This window comes from Oreochromis aureus, linkage group 3, assembly GCF_013358895.1.
Source record: "Oreochromis aureus strain Israel breed Guangdong linkage group 3, ZZ_aureus, whole genome shotgun sequence".
Classification (NCBI taxonomy): Eukaryota; Metazoa; Chordata; class Actinopteri; order Cichliformes; family Cichlidae; genus Oreochromis; species Oreochromis aureus.
In genome coordinates, this window is record NC_052944.1 from 31252387 (window position 1) to 31269893 (window position 17507).

The following is a 17507-nucleotide window of genomic DNA, read 5'->3' on the forward strand; positions in this document are numbered from 1 at the left end:
TCAGGGGAACCTGGCTGGATGACTGGAGAGGTCAGCTGTAGTAATAAGGTCGTAGAAGCTCAGCTACATAAGCAAAGGACTGGAATAGGTGCAGGAATAGGTGTCATATGTGACCAGCCTTGCTACTGCAATCTGCACAAATCTGGAGTGAGCTATGGAGGTCTCTGAGATTTCTGAGGTGAAATAACCCAGACTGGGTGAGCTTTGAGATGTGAAACGTGCGTGAAATTGTGCCCACCTCATGGTAGCTTCCTTTTCCATGATGACAATGTTGCAGTTTGGATCATATGGTAAAAAAAAAAAGTGTTGTTAGCCCACCAGTTAGCGGAGGTGGACAGTTTCAGTTTCATATTACTCGCATAATCCAGCCCCGTGCCCCTTTCCTTACCTAAAAATATAGCACCAATATAACACTTTGATTAGCCTTCCAGCCACTGACATTTTGTGACATCTATACCAAATACAGCCTGTTTGGTTATTTTAATTAGCTTTATTTGATTGCCAACACACAACAAAATGGAAAATCCAAGACTGGTAAAGTAGCAAAGCAGAAATATTGACCGTGCAATGACCAATAGGCAGTAATTGTAACAGCTTCCATTGCACAGTACTGTGCAAAATTCTTGAGCATGTGTGTGTCGAGGTAGAGGCTAATGATATTTAATTTGAGCTGATGTAATGAGGTGTAGAAGCATAAGCCACATCCCACAGAAAAGTTAAAATTTTCTAAAAATAACCTTGCCGTCAGAGTGTGTGCTCTTTTCGGAAAGTCCGACTAATACGTATTTGTATCCTGGGGACAAAGCTGGTGATGCAGACTGGTCATCAATCTTATGCAGACAGAGCATGACAGAAGAGCACAAACAAGCCTGATAATTATAACGTTATCTGTAAAACTTAGAGACAACATCACGGAGAACTTAAGAATTAGAAAAGAGTCGCAGCTACTTCATATCATTTTCAGTTGCCATGACTAATGTCGTACGGTGTGTATTTTATGGGTGTATGCCGCTTTCTGAGTATCATGTGCACTGTGTAAATTTGCACTCTCGTACTTTGCATCAAAGCTTATTTGACCATCAAAAACTTACTGGAACAGTGGTGACAGTCGTGTGCAGATGCAGCAGGATGGCTACACCGTCACTGCCAGAAAACTGTAATGTTGCCTAGAAATGTAAAGACACACTGCAAGTGTGTCTGCTTTGCACTGACACATTACTATGGAATGTGAGTGTTTAGAGGGCGTGAAACATGGACGCCAAACACGAAGTACAACATTTGAACAGCTATCATTCTGAAAGTAATGCATATGTCGACATTTGCTGATTTAAAGTAGAACCTTATCGTCACTTAACACACTCTCAAACATCATTTAACAAAGAACCTGCATGAAACACAGTTCTCTTAACCGTCAATTGACCGTAGATTTAGATGTGCACTTGTGATTTTTCGTTTGTCATAAGAAAAATATTTGGTGCATTGGTGTAGTAAAGATAAGGAAACCTGGGCAAGACGATAACATTTTTTACATTACATCTTTTGTTACAGTGTAAAGTTCTGCAACGACCAGTTGTTAGCATCTAGAGTAGGAAGATTTGCTCTTGCACCTGCCTCAAATCAGACACTTAGGAATGGTCCTTTTCCTACTCTTTAGGTCACACACTCACGTTAATGCTTTAAAACCGGGCTTCTTGTCCAAACTGATGTTGAAAATTGAAGGAGAATTTCTTGTTAACTCATTTTTTTGCACGAAAAATAATTACAAATCATAACAAACCACATGACAACAATTCCTACAATACACAGTGGTGTGAAAAAGGGTGTCCCTCTCTTCCCAATTTCCTATGTTTTTTCTCTGTTTGTCACACTTATGTAGTGGCCCTGTGTGAAACAGTGATTTTCTCATAAACCGAATAAGCCATCTTTGCAGAGTTGCTGTAATTCAGCCTTGTGGGAGGGTTTTTGAGCATGCACTGCCTTTTTAAGATCATGCCACAGCATGTCAGTTGGATTCAGCAGGCCAATCACATTAGTTTTAGATTTTTTTCTCCCTTAATAACGAATACCTTCATTTAGAAACTGCATTTTGTTTTATTTCTATCATCTTTGTCTGATATTTACATTTGTTTGATGATCTGAAACATGTTATAAACAACAAAATTAGGAAATCAGGAAGGGGGCAAACATTTTTTCACAGCACTGTATGCCATAAATACAGGAAACAGTACAGCTATGGTAAACACAAACCTGACCTTTAAAAGTATTCTTGTTTAAAGTACAATGCAGATCATTCTGGCCTTTTAGTTGACAACAAAAGCTTTGTTGCTTGGTTGCTTAAATAGGAAGATTCCATCTTCTTTCATCAGTTAAGCACACGCTTCAAGGTAGTCAGTAGCACCACACACTCTTAACAATAACCCTGAGCAAAAGCAGTATACAAGCATGAATTCTCACAAATTCTTCTGGCGCCTTAATGCAGACGTTATCAGCAGCTACTGGTCAAACCTGTTTGATGCTATAGCTGCCACCTGTTATTCGATCTATAGTTTCACTTCTATTTTTCCTGAAGTCTGTCAGTTTCATGGACACATGAAGTAATGATAAGTCAAACTACTTTATGTTTTTGTACTAATTACTTTAAACACAACATGAAGCATAACTTTAAACATGGCTGAAGCAGTTTTAAATGTTCTGTTTAGACACTTTGTACATAGCAGCCTGTCAACAGTATTGGCTTGGCAAAGACAACAGTCTGGCCCACTCTGGAAAATTGGGAGGCCTCTGATTTTATTTTTACAACTCTTCATAATGACAAACACCTCCCCTATTTACACATTTAGAACTACATTATAGTATAGCAGCATTTAAGGCTACGTCCACACGTACATGGGTATTTTTGAAAACGCACATTTTTCTAAGCATCTGCACGTTTTGTCCACACGTAAAAACTCCTGACAAAAACTCTGTTTTTGCTTTTATGTGGACGAGGAAAACTAAGATTTAGTCACGCAACATCAAAGGTGTGTGCCTTTTTTGATGTGACGCTGTGCGCCACGTTGTTTACATGAGATACATTTCTCTAATGGCGGATACAGACAAAATATTGTTGCTGTTAATCTGACTATCTGCAGTTTTTACACGCTTACATATACAGACGCTGTTACTGTCCCTCCATTTAGAAAGACAAAGGCGTCAGAGTGAACTTCTCCATTCAGCAATTCAAGATGCTCTCACAGCCTAAATCCGTTGTCGTTTTGAATAAGCTTAATTTAAAAAAAATAATAATTTATGCATGCTGTATGCTGTTTGTTCATTCTTAAGTTGTGAGTATACACCAGGCAAAATACTGTTTTTGGTCATTAACATTTGAAATGATGAAGGCACTTGAAAAGTAACACAAAATTAACTCCATTTCCAGAAAAACACAAAAACTTTTCATAAGTACTTAAGGTTTGCATAAAACCCTGTTTACTCTTTCCCACCCAGGCTTCTAGACTTCCAATTGGCCAACATTTCGACACGGCTAGGATTTGCCATGTTCTTGGCAACGTTTGACTGCATTTTTGGAGATAACATGTGGACGGAAATATTTTTCAAAACTGTACGTGTGGATGAAAATGGAAAATCTCAGTTTTCAAAAATACCCATGTACGTGTGGATGTCCATCCATCCATCCATCTTCATCCGCTTTATCCGAGGCCGGGTCGCGGGGGCAGCAGCCTAAGCAGAGAAGCCCAGACCTCCCTCTCCCCAGCCACCTCCTCCAGCTTATCCGGGGGAATACCAAGGCGTTCCCAGGCCAGCCGAGAGATATAATCTCTCCAGCGTGTCCTGGGTCTGCCCCGGGGCCTCCTCCTGGTGGGACCTGCCCGGAACACCTCACCCAGGAGGCGCCCAGGAGGCATCCTTGTCAGATGCCCGAACCACCTCAACTGGCTCCTTTTGATGTGGAGGAGCAGCGGCTCTACTCTGAGCCCCTCCCGGATGGCCGAACTTCTCACCCTATCTCTAAGGGAGAGGCCAGCCACCCTTCGGAGGAAGCTCATTTCTGCCGCTTGTATCCGCGATCTCGTTCTTTCGGTCACTACCCACAGCTCGTGGCCATAGGTGAGGGTAGGGACATAGATCGTGTGGATGTAGTCTTAATCAAGTAGAAAAAAAGAAAAAGAGGAAAAACAAAAGAAACACTCTGGAAACTGCATTAAAAAATATTAACATGTTTCAGGGATTAAATGTGTAATTACACTTTACACTGACAGAACAAGGAGTTTCACTAGTCCAGCCCACAAATGGCTCACAATGTAAAATGAGTTTGACATCCCTGTTGTAGAGGTTTCTTCTAATCTGGCATGGCATACTTAGCCTTACTTTGTAACAGTTAATTTACTGTAACAGTTAATATATTTATGTAACATGAAGTGTCCACCTCCTGCATAAATATTATTTTGTAACCCTAACCGAGGAATGATGAACTTTATTTTTGTTCAAACAGAAAAAATGACCATGTTTAAAGCTTTTATGGTAAAAGAAGCACTGGGAATACAGATATGGGGAAGTTTAGATATTCAGTCTTAGTTTCCTGTTGTCAGTGGCGATTATCATGCATGATAATGCTTGATTATCTCAGCAAGAAGTTCAACAAAACCATCAGTGACAAATGGAAGAATCACAACTGTTGCCAAGAAATGTAGAAAGAAACCTAAAGGTGCCATTACAGAAACTCTGAAGCCAGACTGCACGTTCAAGACAATTTATTTTAAAGTATGCATACAGAGCCATCAAAAAACCCTGTGAATGGAGGAAATAAACACTATTCATTAATTTCATAATACAGATAATACAGTTAAAGTCAAGCTCTTTAAAAAAAAGAAAAAAGCAATCACTAAGCGCTCCCAACATAACCTGAACTAAACTGTTTGCTAAAAAAATTAAGTCAAAGTTTTTCTTATGGGTTAGAACAACCCATCAAATCTCTCAATGCAACCAGGCCCCCACACAGTTCACTCGCACCTTGTAGAAGAGGTTACAAAGAACCCAGAACAACATCTAAAAGACGGCAGGCCTAAGTTGAGATCAGAATTCAGAGACTGGGCAAAATGACGTCCATGGCAGAGTTCAGGGAGTCCTGTCACATCTACAAAAAAACTAACACAGCATTTCATAAATCTACATGGTGGTGGTAGTGTAATGACCGGGGTTGTTTGCTGCTTCAGAACGACTTACCAAAATTGTTTGAATTCTGTTTTCTACCTGAAAATCCTGGAGAATGTCCAGTCATCAGTTCGTGCCCTAAAATTTGTTTGATGAGCTGAAACATTTTTTTTTTCTCTGTTTGGAAATCTTGAATAATTGTGGAATTTATGTGTTATTTATGCTTCACTTTCTTTCTTTTTTTAATGCTCCAATTTGAATGACGACAGCTCCGAAACCTTTCTTACGTCTTATGTTCCATAAACAAACACTGTCATTGTCAGCATGGATGTGGTGACGTTTTTTGTCTTCTCGTTAACTAACAGAATAGAGTAAAATAGCCCTGTATTGTCATTGTACATTTACAACAAATGTAATGCTGAATGACATCTGACAAGAACTAATCCAAAGCCAGGCTGTTTGAAGATGAAATTCACTCTACTTTTTTTTTACTCTTCTGCGGGGTGGTTCAGTGAAAAATAAAATAGTTCAAGAACAAGGTGTGTACTGTCTGGGAGGTTAGAAATGAAACTGGGGCAATTCATAAGCGACTAAAGGTCTGTTTCACAGCTAACAACCCTCAAAACAAAGTAGTTCTACCAAGGATGAAGAAAGAATAAATTTGTAGGATTGACATTGAAAATAATTTGTTAGTAAATAGATAACCTTGTTCAGTACTTTAATTTAATGTGCTTACATTTATTCTAACTTTTTTTTAGATTTGTAGATTTTCTCCTACCTATTACTTCATTCTCTCATCTTTAAAAGAATTTCAGAAATGTGCTGTGAATGTTTTGTTGAACTAAAGGAAAACGTACAACATTTTTGTGGTTTTGTTTTGCGTCAATGGACAGCAGGTTTGCCCAGTTTTGCAAAACACCAGGTTTGTTTGTTAGAATGTCCTCTGCTCTAACAAAAACAGGTAGATTACATTGGATAGAGGAAGATACATAGAGGGTATGCCTGCGTGTTAAATGCAACCTACAAAGCATCTTGCACAGTTGCAATGAGTATGGTGAAGTGCTTTTCAAGATTTCCTTCAGTTTCCTTTGTGGCAGGTCAAGCACTAGATTCTGTAAAGCTGTTTTATGATACTATATTTGCTGCTTGAAAACTCAACACATGGTGCCATCAAGTGCCTTGAGGCAATTGTTGCTGTAATTTGCCTTTACTGGAATAAGAATTAAAAATGAATTAAAGTATTATTGCAGTTGAACAAACAGAAGAAGCGATAAACTGTTACAAACAAACCCTGTTTTCCCAGTCAGGCCACAATCCAGAGCCATGGTCACACAATAAAGTTGTTCAGTAAAGTTTTGATTGAGCAACATGTGCTTTGTAAGTCTGAATAGTCTGCTGACAAGTTCAGAAATGCCGTATGTGTTAAACACATACTTAGACCAACCAAAACCAGTTCATGAATGAGTCTTTTTATTTTTCTGTTGCTGTGAAACCAGAAAAATGAATTTACAACCGAAATGTCAATAAAAAAGAAAGAAGCAAAAAACATTCATCATTTATCGATCACCTCAACCGAAAAACCAGCTCACTCTGAACGTCCACATGTTTCATACTAACATTTTTTTGTTTGTAGTATGCACTATATCGCCAAAGGTATTCCATTCACTTCTACAGCCACATGTGTATACAATCAAGCACTTAGGCCGGCAGACTGCTAATACAAACATTTGTGAAAGAATCCGTCGCTATCAGGAGTACGACCACACTGCAATCAGTGAATTGCAGCGTGGGACCGTGATGGGATTCCTGCTGTGCAACAAAAACAATGCAAAATGTTGAATGCAGTGGTGTATAGCACTTTGTCACTAGACTTGAGAGGTAAACCTTGTGGAAAGCCTTCTAAGAAGAGCTGAAGCTGTTACAGCGGCAAGAGCTGGGCTGACATAATATAAAATAATTAAGACTAAGATGTCACTCAAGTTCATTATTGCACTATTGATTATTGCACTGTAGAGGCTGGTGAGAAACAGTAACAGTAACTCGTTTCAGCCTGGGTATTTCTCGAAATACCACACGAAATGACAATAAACTTCTTTTTGAAGTCTTCTTGAACTTGAGCTCTTGACCTTATATACTTTTGACACTGTAGTGCATTTATATACAGACATATCAAATGTTAAAAGCAAACAAAACAAAAACCCAGTTCCACAGGTTATGAAAGCAAACAGGTTACCCTGGGAACCATTCAAGCTGTCAGCTGACATTAGCATCTTCTGAGCCTTCAGCCTAAGCTGTAATTTACACCTTGAAAATACCGGTTGCTCTTTGCTAGTAATGTGGGAACATAGAACCAAAACCCTCAGATGGCTGCACATGTACGAAATGCCTCGACATGTGACAAATTAGGGCAATCATTCACAAACAAAGAAACACAAAAACCAAAAAGCCTTGGTTAATAGCTATTTGGTTAATATGCTCTGTCAGACCTTTGCTGTAGCTGGTCTTCAATTTGTTTCTGGGCCACTTTGTTTTCAGTTTTGCTCTGTTGAGTTGAGACCAGGTGACTTACTTGGCCATTGAAAAATATTTTAATTTCTTTTCCTTGGGAAACTGTTAAGTTGCTTTTGCAATATTCTTTGAGTTATTATCCTTATGTTCATTAAAGGTTTGTCAGATTAGTTTTGCAGCATTTTATTCAATCAAGCAGAGAGTACAGCCACGTAAACCTCACATTACAATCTGCTGCTTCTATCAGCAGTCACATCATAAATAAACACTAGTGACCTGGTTCCACTGGTAGCCATAATGGCGCCTCCACCATGTCTGACAGATAATGCGATGTGCTTCAGCTCGTTAGCTGCTTCTCAACTTCTTTATATTTATGGTATAATCACTCTGGTACAAGTTAACCTTTGTTTATCTGCTTGATGAAATCTGTTTTTATCTTCTCTTCAACAGCGTGAGCTAATGCTGCATGACGTGTGGCAAACGTCCACAGTCAGACAGGCTGTTTGAACATCAAGGAAATTCCATCTACGTATTTGTACTCTTCAAGGGAGTGGCCATCGAAGAGGAAAATACTTCTAAAACAAGATATGTATTGTTTTTACTGTTTGGTTGGAAAATGCAGTAATTGATAAGCAACCAAAGGTCTATGTCACAGACAACAACCCTCAAAATGAAGTAGTTCTATCAAAAATGAAGGAAAAATAAAGTTAATAGTTTTGAGTGGCCAAGTTAAAGACCTGACCTTTGTCTAAATAAACTAAAAGGACCTGAGGCAGGTAATTCAGGAAACACACCAACATTCTATAGATTATTAAGTTCTGAAAAGTAGAAATTAGAAAATAACCACGATTGAAAGGACTCAGAAACCAAGGTTATCAGAGATCACAAAATAAACAAGGGTTTTATTTTATTAAGGTCACACTAACAACAACTAGAACTCAAAACAATGTCCAATCTGAAGACACATTCCTTCCTGGGAAAACTAAAAGGGAAGAATCGAGCTACCACCACCACATCGGTGCACACCTTTCACGAAACACATTATGTGGACACCCTCCCAACACAAAAATCCTGCAGAGAAGAGAACAGAGTTAACTACATACAGGAAGCACCACTGCTGTAACATAAGTTTGTTTATATATTTAGCAAGCTTTTGTCCTCCGCCTAATTATGGCCCCCTTCACTTGCATCCTGTTGGACCTCATATTAAATTATCCAGTTAAAAGCTATAAAATAAGGAAAATGCATGTCAGCCAAATGCCCGAATACCTTTTGAAAATGTGTCGAAAAACAGCTGTAACTACTCAGTTATCACATTATTTTCCTTACATCCCTTGATTTAAACCTCAAAGTCTGCACTTCAGTCACATACTGAAGTGCAGACTTTGAGGTTAATCTGCTGATGTCATGTACTGGCCAACCAAGGTAATCTTTACTCCATTGCAATTCTTATGATGCCCTGCACACCACAAGGGTATAACATCTGTGATGTGATGGAGGTGGGATCGCAAGTTCGATTCCCACCCGGTATCCAGTGAAGATCCTGGCTAGAGCCCCCATGCTAAAAACCAGCCCTGGAATGGCGCGGCTACGTCTGCAGCCTGTCCGCAGTTCAGGACACAAGCATTTCCCTACATGTTCACTATATGTTGTACTGTGTATGTGACAAATAAAATTTGCTTCAAATGAAATTTGTATTGTGTTAATGTGACGTTGACAGTATTCAATTGTTTACAAAATTAACATTTCTGTTCTTTCACTGAGAACATTCTGTCGGATTCACTACAGATAAATCTGCACCCACCTAGGGAAGCATATGACCAGTTTCATATGCAGTAACTCAACCAGCACGACCAGTTTTGCATATTAAAAGCATGACGAAGAAATAACTTCACGCCACTAACCCTGATTAATGCCAACCATATACACTGACTGACGGGTAAGCGTTCCACCCTCATTCTTTCTCGGAAATTCTGAAGTGGAAGTTAAGTAGCGGCAATGAAGATTTGATCTGCAATTGCAAAAACCTTGAAGCACCGAATAAAACTTAGGTGATCACAGATATCAGAACTTTAGTGTCTCTGTACCTAAACACAATAAGGGAAAAGGAAACAGTGTATTTCATAGAGCTGTTTTCATAATAAAGTTTAAAAAATCGAACAGATCATTTATTAGTTAATAGTAACAAAGCGCTTAGTAGACATCCAAAAATTCTATTACAGTCAATACACTACACAATAAACAGAATAACATAAAGATCATATCCACAGGAAGAAACTACCCTGCTAAAAAAAAAAAAAATGAAAGGAACATTTTGAAAGCACACAGATCGTATGGACGATGGTGTCCTGATGGATCTCCTCCCAGATCTGGACCTTGATCTTCAGTCAAATCTTTAAAGTGGCCTTCTACTCAGGAGGACACTTATAACCCACTTCAGACAATGGAACATATTACGTTTACACAAATGGCCACGAGGAACAAACCGAGCTTTGTGCCTTGTGGCCATTTGTTGAGAGGTGCCTTGTGCCTTTGAGGCAGATCAATTTTCTTTAACGTTTCTGAATCAGTCAGTAGTATTATTTTGATATTTGAAAAAAAAAGCCCAACCAGTTCAGTCAAATTTCTCCAAGTATGTATAAACCTGAATGCCTTTGTGAGCTGTTCAATCATTCTTTCCTTCTTGTACATTTTCAGAGTTAATAAAAAGATTTGGTAATTAGTCTCATTGCTGTTGGATGGGAGTACACATTAAAGATTGAAGTAGATCCCCTGTTTTTACTGCAATATCCATGTAGGTTGCATGCACTATCAAGGAAGTGGTGCATTTAGAAACAAAACTCTAAAACAAAGAGGTGGAAAGACAAAATTCAGGTTTGTTTCAATGCGACACACCCTTAAGCCTTATTCCTCGCCCCACCGTGATTACTAGAGTGATGGCAGAGTTTCACATGTAATGCTTTTGTAATGCTTGTCATTTTCTCCCCTCCCCTCTGCTTATTTAACAGTGACAGAAAGTGAACAGGTGTCAGTTGTTCATCTGGAAGCCACTGGGTACATCAGAAGCGGTTCAAGCCCGACCTGAGACTAAACCTACGTTGACAAAATCTGAGGAACGATATATCTTTAATTCAATTTGTACCATTATTTGCACTGGAGATAAGAAAACTTACAGGTAGGCAAAAACAATACATATGCAACATCATATCAGTTTTTAAATTAGTTTTTTCTGTTGAAAACCTGTTTATGTTTGTCATTCACTGTCAAATTGTGTTTTGTCAAGAGTAGTAACTGATAACTGTGGATTGCAATTAGTTTTAAATACTATTTCATTAAATATAAAAAAGTATAACCTAAATAACTTTTTTAGAGTCTGGGGTACCTTTGTTATAAACTGAAAGACTGTTGGACTTACTTTCTGATGAAAATATATTAATCATTAAAAAACAAAAACTGAATTTATTACTTTAATTATTTGAATCTTTAATTGCATTTATTGCACTCTTATATCAGCTGCCATTTTAGTTTGATTGTTTTTCTTATTTATTATTTATTTTCTTGTGATATTTGGTGGTGGGATTTATTAGCGTTTTATTTTGTGGTTTAATGTTTTGCTTTCGTGTAATTTAATTCCATATTTGTATCATCTGAAAAAACAAATTATGTTTTCTTGCTGCACTAGTTTTAGAGCCTGTACTGTAAGTGCTACTGATTATTTTGTAAAAAGTCCTCAGCGTCGCTATATAAGCCAGTATTCCCTATGTTATGTTTGAATGATATAAACAGATGAAGTGTGTTAACCTTAAATGTCAAAAGAAAAGAAAATAGGTTGATTTTTAAGCATTATAATTCCAAACTAAACAACTCACCTTCTGCTTGTTTAGCTTTGATGTGTACACTGATGCTTGCACTGACCTCATTGCTAAGGAAAATGTAAAATGTGAGTCAGAGTACACTCTGGTGGACAAAGAATATGATGAAAACACACACACACACACACGCAAAGAGAAGCTGTAGTAACAGTAAATGTTTTGATGCATGCTCAATCATCCAGGTAAGTAATTCTCCAAAAGTTGATTCTGTACGTAGCGTTTTTCAGTGAAAGGGGAAAGACCATCTCTGAATCGTACCTAAGGGTACGTCTTTCGCCATCTTACAATGCTGTGATTGCAGCCATTCCCCAACTCTCTCTGAATGGTACTCATGGCCATTGGTCAGTGGGCTTTGATCAGTGGACATGAGAATTTCCATAATTAAAATTAAGGAACTGACCTCCCAGCCCATTGTTCCTTCAGTGGGCTGGTTTCAGTCATTATGCAAATGTACTGTTTATAAGATTGGGGAAACCTGCAGTCAGCTGAGACTGAAGAAGTCACTTGGATGAGTGACGAAACGTTTCTCCCACAAAACACAACGTCCAGATGAACAGAATCAACTTTTGGAGAACAGTAAATGTTATTAAATACAGTGCTGTAATAAACTTCATTTCACTTACAGTTAATAGTTAGAGGTTACTCAAACTCTGTTATTCCCTCTTTTTTAGGCATGGACAGCAAACTAGTCCTCACTCTCCTGTTTGTGACGCTGACTGGGTGGTTCATGGGCACTTATGCTCAAAACACTACAGTGGCACCCACAATCAGTGTGACTCCAGTTCCAACAACCATCACAAATGCTACCAGCAACACCCCCACCCCCACCATCACCAACACCACAGCACCATCCAACACGACTGCAGCACCATCCAACACGACTGCAGCACCATCCAACACGACTGCAGCACCATCCAATACGACTGCAGCACCATCCAACACGACTGCAGCACCATCCAATACGACTGCAGCACCATCCAACACGACTGCAGCACCATCCAATACGACTGCAGCACCATCCAACACGACTGCAGCACCATCCAATACGACTGCAGCACCATCCAACACGACTGCAGCACCATCCAATACGACTGCAGCACCATCCAACACGACTGCAGCACCTTCCAATACGACTGCAGCACCACCCAACACGACTGCAGCACCATCCAACACGACTGCAGCACCATCCAATACGACTGCAGCACCTTCCAATACGACTGCAGCACCATCCAACACCACCACAGCACCACCCAATACGACTGCAGCACCATCCAACACGACTGCAGCACCATCCAATACGACTGCAGCACCATCCAACACGACTGCAGCACCTTCCAATACGACTGCAGCACCACCCAACACGACTGCAGCACCATCCAACACGACTGCAGCACCATCCAATACGACTGCAGCACCTTCCAATACGACTGCAGCACCATCCAACACCACCACAGCACCACCCAACACGACTGCAGCTCCAACAACACCTGCCCCACTGGTGCCTGACACTAATGTGACAATTCTTAATGTGAGTAATGTAGAAAAAATAAAAATAAATGAAATAATTAGTTAATTACTAAAGCAGAAGACTGAAGAAATCAATATCAGGGGACAATAAAATAGCATTGATCAGTACCTATTAACATATACACTGCCCCATTCACTAACATGGATCTTATTTATTCTTGCAGGCCTCTATTACTAGAACTGAATGTGGCAGGAAACAGCTGTGTGCAGCTCAGCCCCGTGACTGTGACCCCTCAAACGGGACATGTTTCTTCCTTGGTGCCCAAGCGCTTGGAGGTCAAAATTTTATGTTTGACCTTGCAGGAGAATCAGACGGCTACATTGCTGCCACCCTGTCACGTAACACACAGGTATGTCAAATTTGATCATTTCAGCACAAATGAAAATGCAGTGAAGTTTAACACTGGCACAATTTTATATTTTGTTAGAACTCATCTTCTAGAGAAGTAACACTTACATTTTTTTTTCACCACAGGGAGTCAATGACACAACCTACATCTGTGCAAATAACAATGGTGTAGTCAAATTCTTCAGTGCTCTTCTGAACAATGGCAAGCTGACTCTCACAACGGTGAGTTCTACTAGAAGTTAACCTTTTTGTTATTTGATTGGCATCTCAAAAAACAAAATCTTTACAACATTGGCATTAGTTCTATTTGGTTTACACAAAGGACTAAACAATAAACTTCCACAATTTTCTTTTCTTTCTGCCATTAGTTTGATAAATGGTCATTCTGCCTATCTCCCTAATTATCTTGTGTTGCCTTAACCTGTATTTAACTGTAACAATAAAATACTGATTATCCTAATTACAAAAAAACACTGTAAATTCTGTAAGTGCGTTCTGTGGTTGTATTTAAGTTTATTTAAAGTACTTACACCTTCTGAGTTTACAGCTCAATATGAAGGCAAATGTTAATTAAACTATGACCATGAACATCAGTTAGAATAATGCGAATGAAAACTCTTTTTGTTGTGATCTGTTTTCTTCTGCAGCTTAAAGTCAACACTGTGAGGGGCAAAGTCAGTGGAAAGAACATCCAGTGTCAGTTTGCTGCCACAGTACCAGACTCTACTAGCACCACAACTAAAGCAGACACAAGCACTACAAGTTTCTCAGTGTCAGTCTCCACTGGAACTTACAATGCCAGTAAGCTAACACATCAACATCACATCAATTGCCCTTTCAACAGACCACTGACACCCAACATTACAGACACTATCACAGACGATATATCAATATGTTGTCATGCACTTTAAACACATCAGTGATCTTTTTGTCTATGGTTGTTCTTTCAGCTTCCGAGGATCTGGGGAGCCCTACTGCCAAGATAACAACTGGTGTGGTAGACCTGGCAAATATTAATGCTACCACCGACAACCAGATTAATTCCACCACCACCACAGCACCATCCAACACGACTGCAGCTCCAACAACACCTGCCCCACTGGTGCCTGACAGTACTGTGACAACTCTTAATGTGAGTAATGTAGAGAAAAATTAAAACAAATAAAAATCATTTACAAAAATTAACAAAATAACTAGTTAATTACTAAAGCAGAAGACTGAAGAAATCAGTATCAGGGGACAATAAAATAGCATTGATGAGTAGCTATTAACATATACACTGCCCCACTTTCCCCACTTTCTAACATGGATCTTATTTATCCTTGCAGACCTCTCTTACTAGAGATAATTGTAGCAAGACACAGCTGTGTGTTTCTAAGCCGTCTGGCTGCGACCCCTCCAGTGGGACATGTTTCTTCCTTGGTGCCCAACAGCTGGGAGGTCAAAATTTTAGGTTTTCACTCGCAGGACAATCAGACGGCTACGTTGCTCTCACCCTGTCACGTAACACTACACAGGTATGTCAAACTTGATCCTTTTAGCACAGATGAAAATACAGAAAAGTTTAACATTTAACATTTACAATTTCGGGCTTTTCACCACAGGGAACCAATGACACAACCTACATCTGTGCAAATAACAACAGTGTAGTCAAATACATAAGTGCTCTTCTCAACAACGGCAAGCTGACTCGCACAACGGTGAGTTCTACTAGCACACTTTTGAAAAACACTTTAGCAATACTTTTTTTTAGAGTTGGAGTGTTTGACAAATGCTCATTCTGCCTATCACTGCTTATGCCCTTGTGTTGCCATCACTTGCATTGAAATTAAATGATGAAGAAATTATTATCCCAGCCACAACCAAACTCTTCTCTTTGTAATCTGTTTTCTTCTGCAGCTTAATGTCAACAATGTGAAGGGCAAAGTCAATGGAAAGAACATCCAGTGTCAATTTGATGCCACAATACCAGACTCTTCTAGCACCACAACTAGAGCAGCCACAAGCACTACAAGTTTTTCAGTGTCAGTCTCCAATGGAACTTACAATGCCAGTAAGCTAACACATCAACATCACATGATTTGCAGCTTTAACAGACCTCTTTTATTGATGGTTACACAGACCATCACTGACAATATATTCATATGATGTTATGCAATTTAAACACATCAGTGATATTTTTTTCTCTGCTTGTTCTTTCAGCTTCCGATGATCTGGGGAGCCCTACTGCCCAAATAAGAACTAATGTGGTAGACCTGAGTAATGTTACTGCTGCCATCAACAATTTGATTACCAATGCGGCTAATGCAATTACAATCCAGCAATCAATGATACAAGGTAAGAGTGCCAGATACGTTTTCATCTTTCTTTTGTTTTAATACTTACCTGAGACTAGAACATGTGCTTCAAACATGAAACACGTAGAGTACTTAATACTTATTGTTCTGTTCTTCCTTCCTCACCTCTAGTTTTGCTGATCACTGTGGGCATCCTGACTCTGAGCTGGCTATAAGGAAGCTGAAACCTGCCCTACATTAACAGATTAAAACTCCCCTATCCAACCATGCAATTCTGTTTAAACTCACAGGTTTACTATCAACAGTATGTCCCAGACTGCTATGATTAATTTTGTGTGAAAGGGTCACATTACAAATCAGAAGGACTGGTGGAGGGCAATCACTTTCATGAAGCTTTTTTTTGACTGCTTTTACAAGCAGTTAGAGATTTTGTTGGAATCTTTTGTAGAACTCTTTAAAACGGTGTGGTAAGATGGGGCACAACTGAATTATTAAGAGTAAACGAACACATAGTTTGAATTAAGTGAACCACAATCACGGCTTTTACCAGTGTGTGTAATTTATGCACATTTTGTGTAAAGGGTCTGGTACCCTTTAAACCCACATTTTTATTGCTAAGCAAAAACATTTGGTGAGTTTATGGTTACTTTGATTATTAAACTGATAAACTGTGTAAAAAGAAACTGCTGGTAAATTTATCAAGACATTTTGTCAAAGAGCTGAAGAACCAAGATGCTTTTGTTAACCATTGTTTGCCTTTGTCTACCCTTAGAACACCAAAAGCAAAATTCATTTGCTGATGATGACAATGATGCCAGCAAATGGCAGAGGTGCATTTAAAGAAAATTATGTTCTGATAGTATATTTCTATTATATGTTGTTGATATGAATGTTGGTTGTTCAGCAGTGCCTTTACGATGATGCCTTCAGTGGCTGATGTTCACATGTGTTGCTTGCTTTTTAGCAGCTGTTCACAAATAATGCTATATTTGGTACTACTGAAGATGCTTGTGTAATGATTTTGTATTACATGTTTATAATTAAATATTTATCAATAAATTATTTTGTGTGTTTTCTGATGACTCTTACTAGATTTACTTAAAACTACAATATTTTTACTACATGCACTTTCCATTATAAGATGTTACAGTGCAGTTGTTTCTTGCTGTATATTAATGAGTCAGCCAGATTAATCACTGCCCAGAGCTTGTGACCATAAGGATACGAATGCTTATCAAAATGTGAAGTGACACCTTCACTATCAAGCTCAGATCTCTCTTTACTAAAACAGAGCAGCACAGCATCCACATCACTGTCAAGAGCCTGAGATCCTCAACATATTCTAGAAATTGGCACCCAACCTGGAGCAGATGAAAACCATGACTTTGAACTTGAAGATGTTAATTCTTATCCCAACACTCACCCAGGAAAACCCCCAGTGCGAGTTAGAGATCACAGTCTGATGAAGCCAAGAGAAAAACATCATCTGCAAAGTGCAGAATCGAGATCCTGAGACCACCACCTTGAATGCAACTAAAAATTCTGTCCATAAATATAATGAACAAAATCTGTGACAAAGGTCAGCTGTGTAGTCCAACAGCAAACAAGCTAAGAACTAAACACATAAAACCAGTAGCTATAGCTCACAATTCACCCTATGCAATGTTCAAGACCTGCTAGTATGCCATGAAAGTAACAAATAATACTACATCCCTGTCTGTGATTCAAGAGCAACACAGATTTATTCAAAATGAACAAACAATCAACAAAAATAAGAAGCAGCCAGGACAACATGAAATTAAG

At 39.0% G+C, this 17507-nt stretch overlaps 1 protein-coding gene across 1 annotated transcript; it reads left to right on the forward strand.

The window, feature by feature from the left end:
- Nucleotides 1-10678: 10678 nt before the first annotated feature.
- Nucleotides 10679-16778, forward strand: LOC116319369 (mucin-5AC-like). Its single transcript, XM_039609952.1, has 11 exons — nucleotides 10679-10834; nucleotides 12203-13059; nucleotides 13223-13408; nucleotides 13534-13629; nucleotides 14055-14208; nucleotides 14358-14539; nucleotides 14736-14924; nucleotides 15012-15107; nucleotides 15307-15460; nucleotides 15610-15744; nucleotides 15876-16778. The coding sequence occupies exons 2-11, from the start codon at nucleotides 12205-12207 to the stop codon at nucleotides 15917-15919; spliced, it is 2091 nt and encodes a 696-aa protein (XP_039465886.1). The 5' UTR covers nucleotides 10679-10834; nucleotides 12203-12204; the 3' UTR covers nucleotides 15920-16778.
- Nucleotides 16779-17507: the final 729 nt, after the last annotated feature.

Bases quoted from the DNA above. Each gene is read 5' to 3' on its own strand.
- LOC116319369 (XM_039609952.1), top strand. From the start codon at position 12,205: ATGGACAGCAAACTAGTCCTCACTCTCCTGTTTGTGACGCTGACTGGG. The intron at 14,540-14,735 runs GTGAGTAATGTA...TTATCCTTGCAG, and splicing joins GTACTGTGACAACTCTTAAT to ACCTCTCTTACTAGAGATAA. The intron at 15,108-15,306 runs GTGAGTTCTACT...TTTCTTCTGCAG, and splicing joins GCAAGCTGACTCGCACAACG to CTTAATGTCAACAATGTGAA.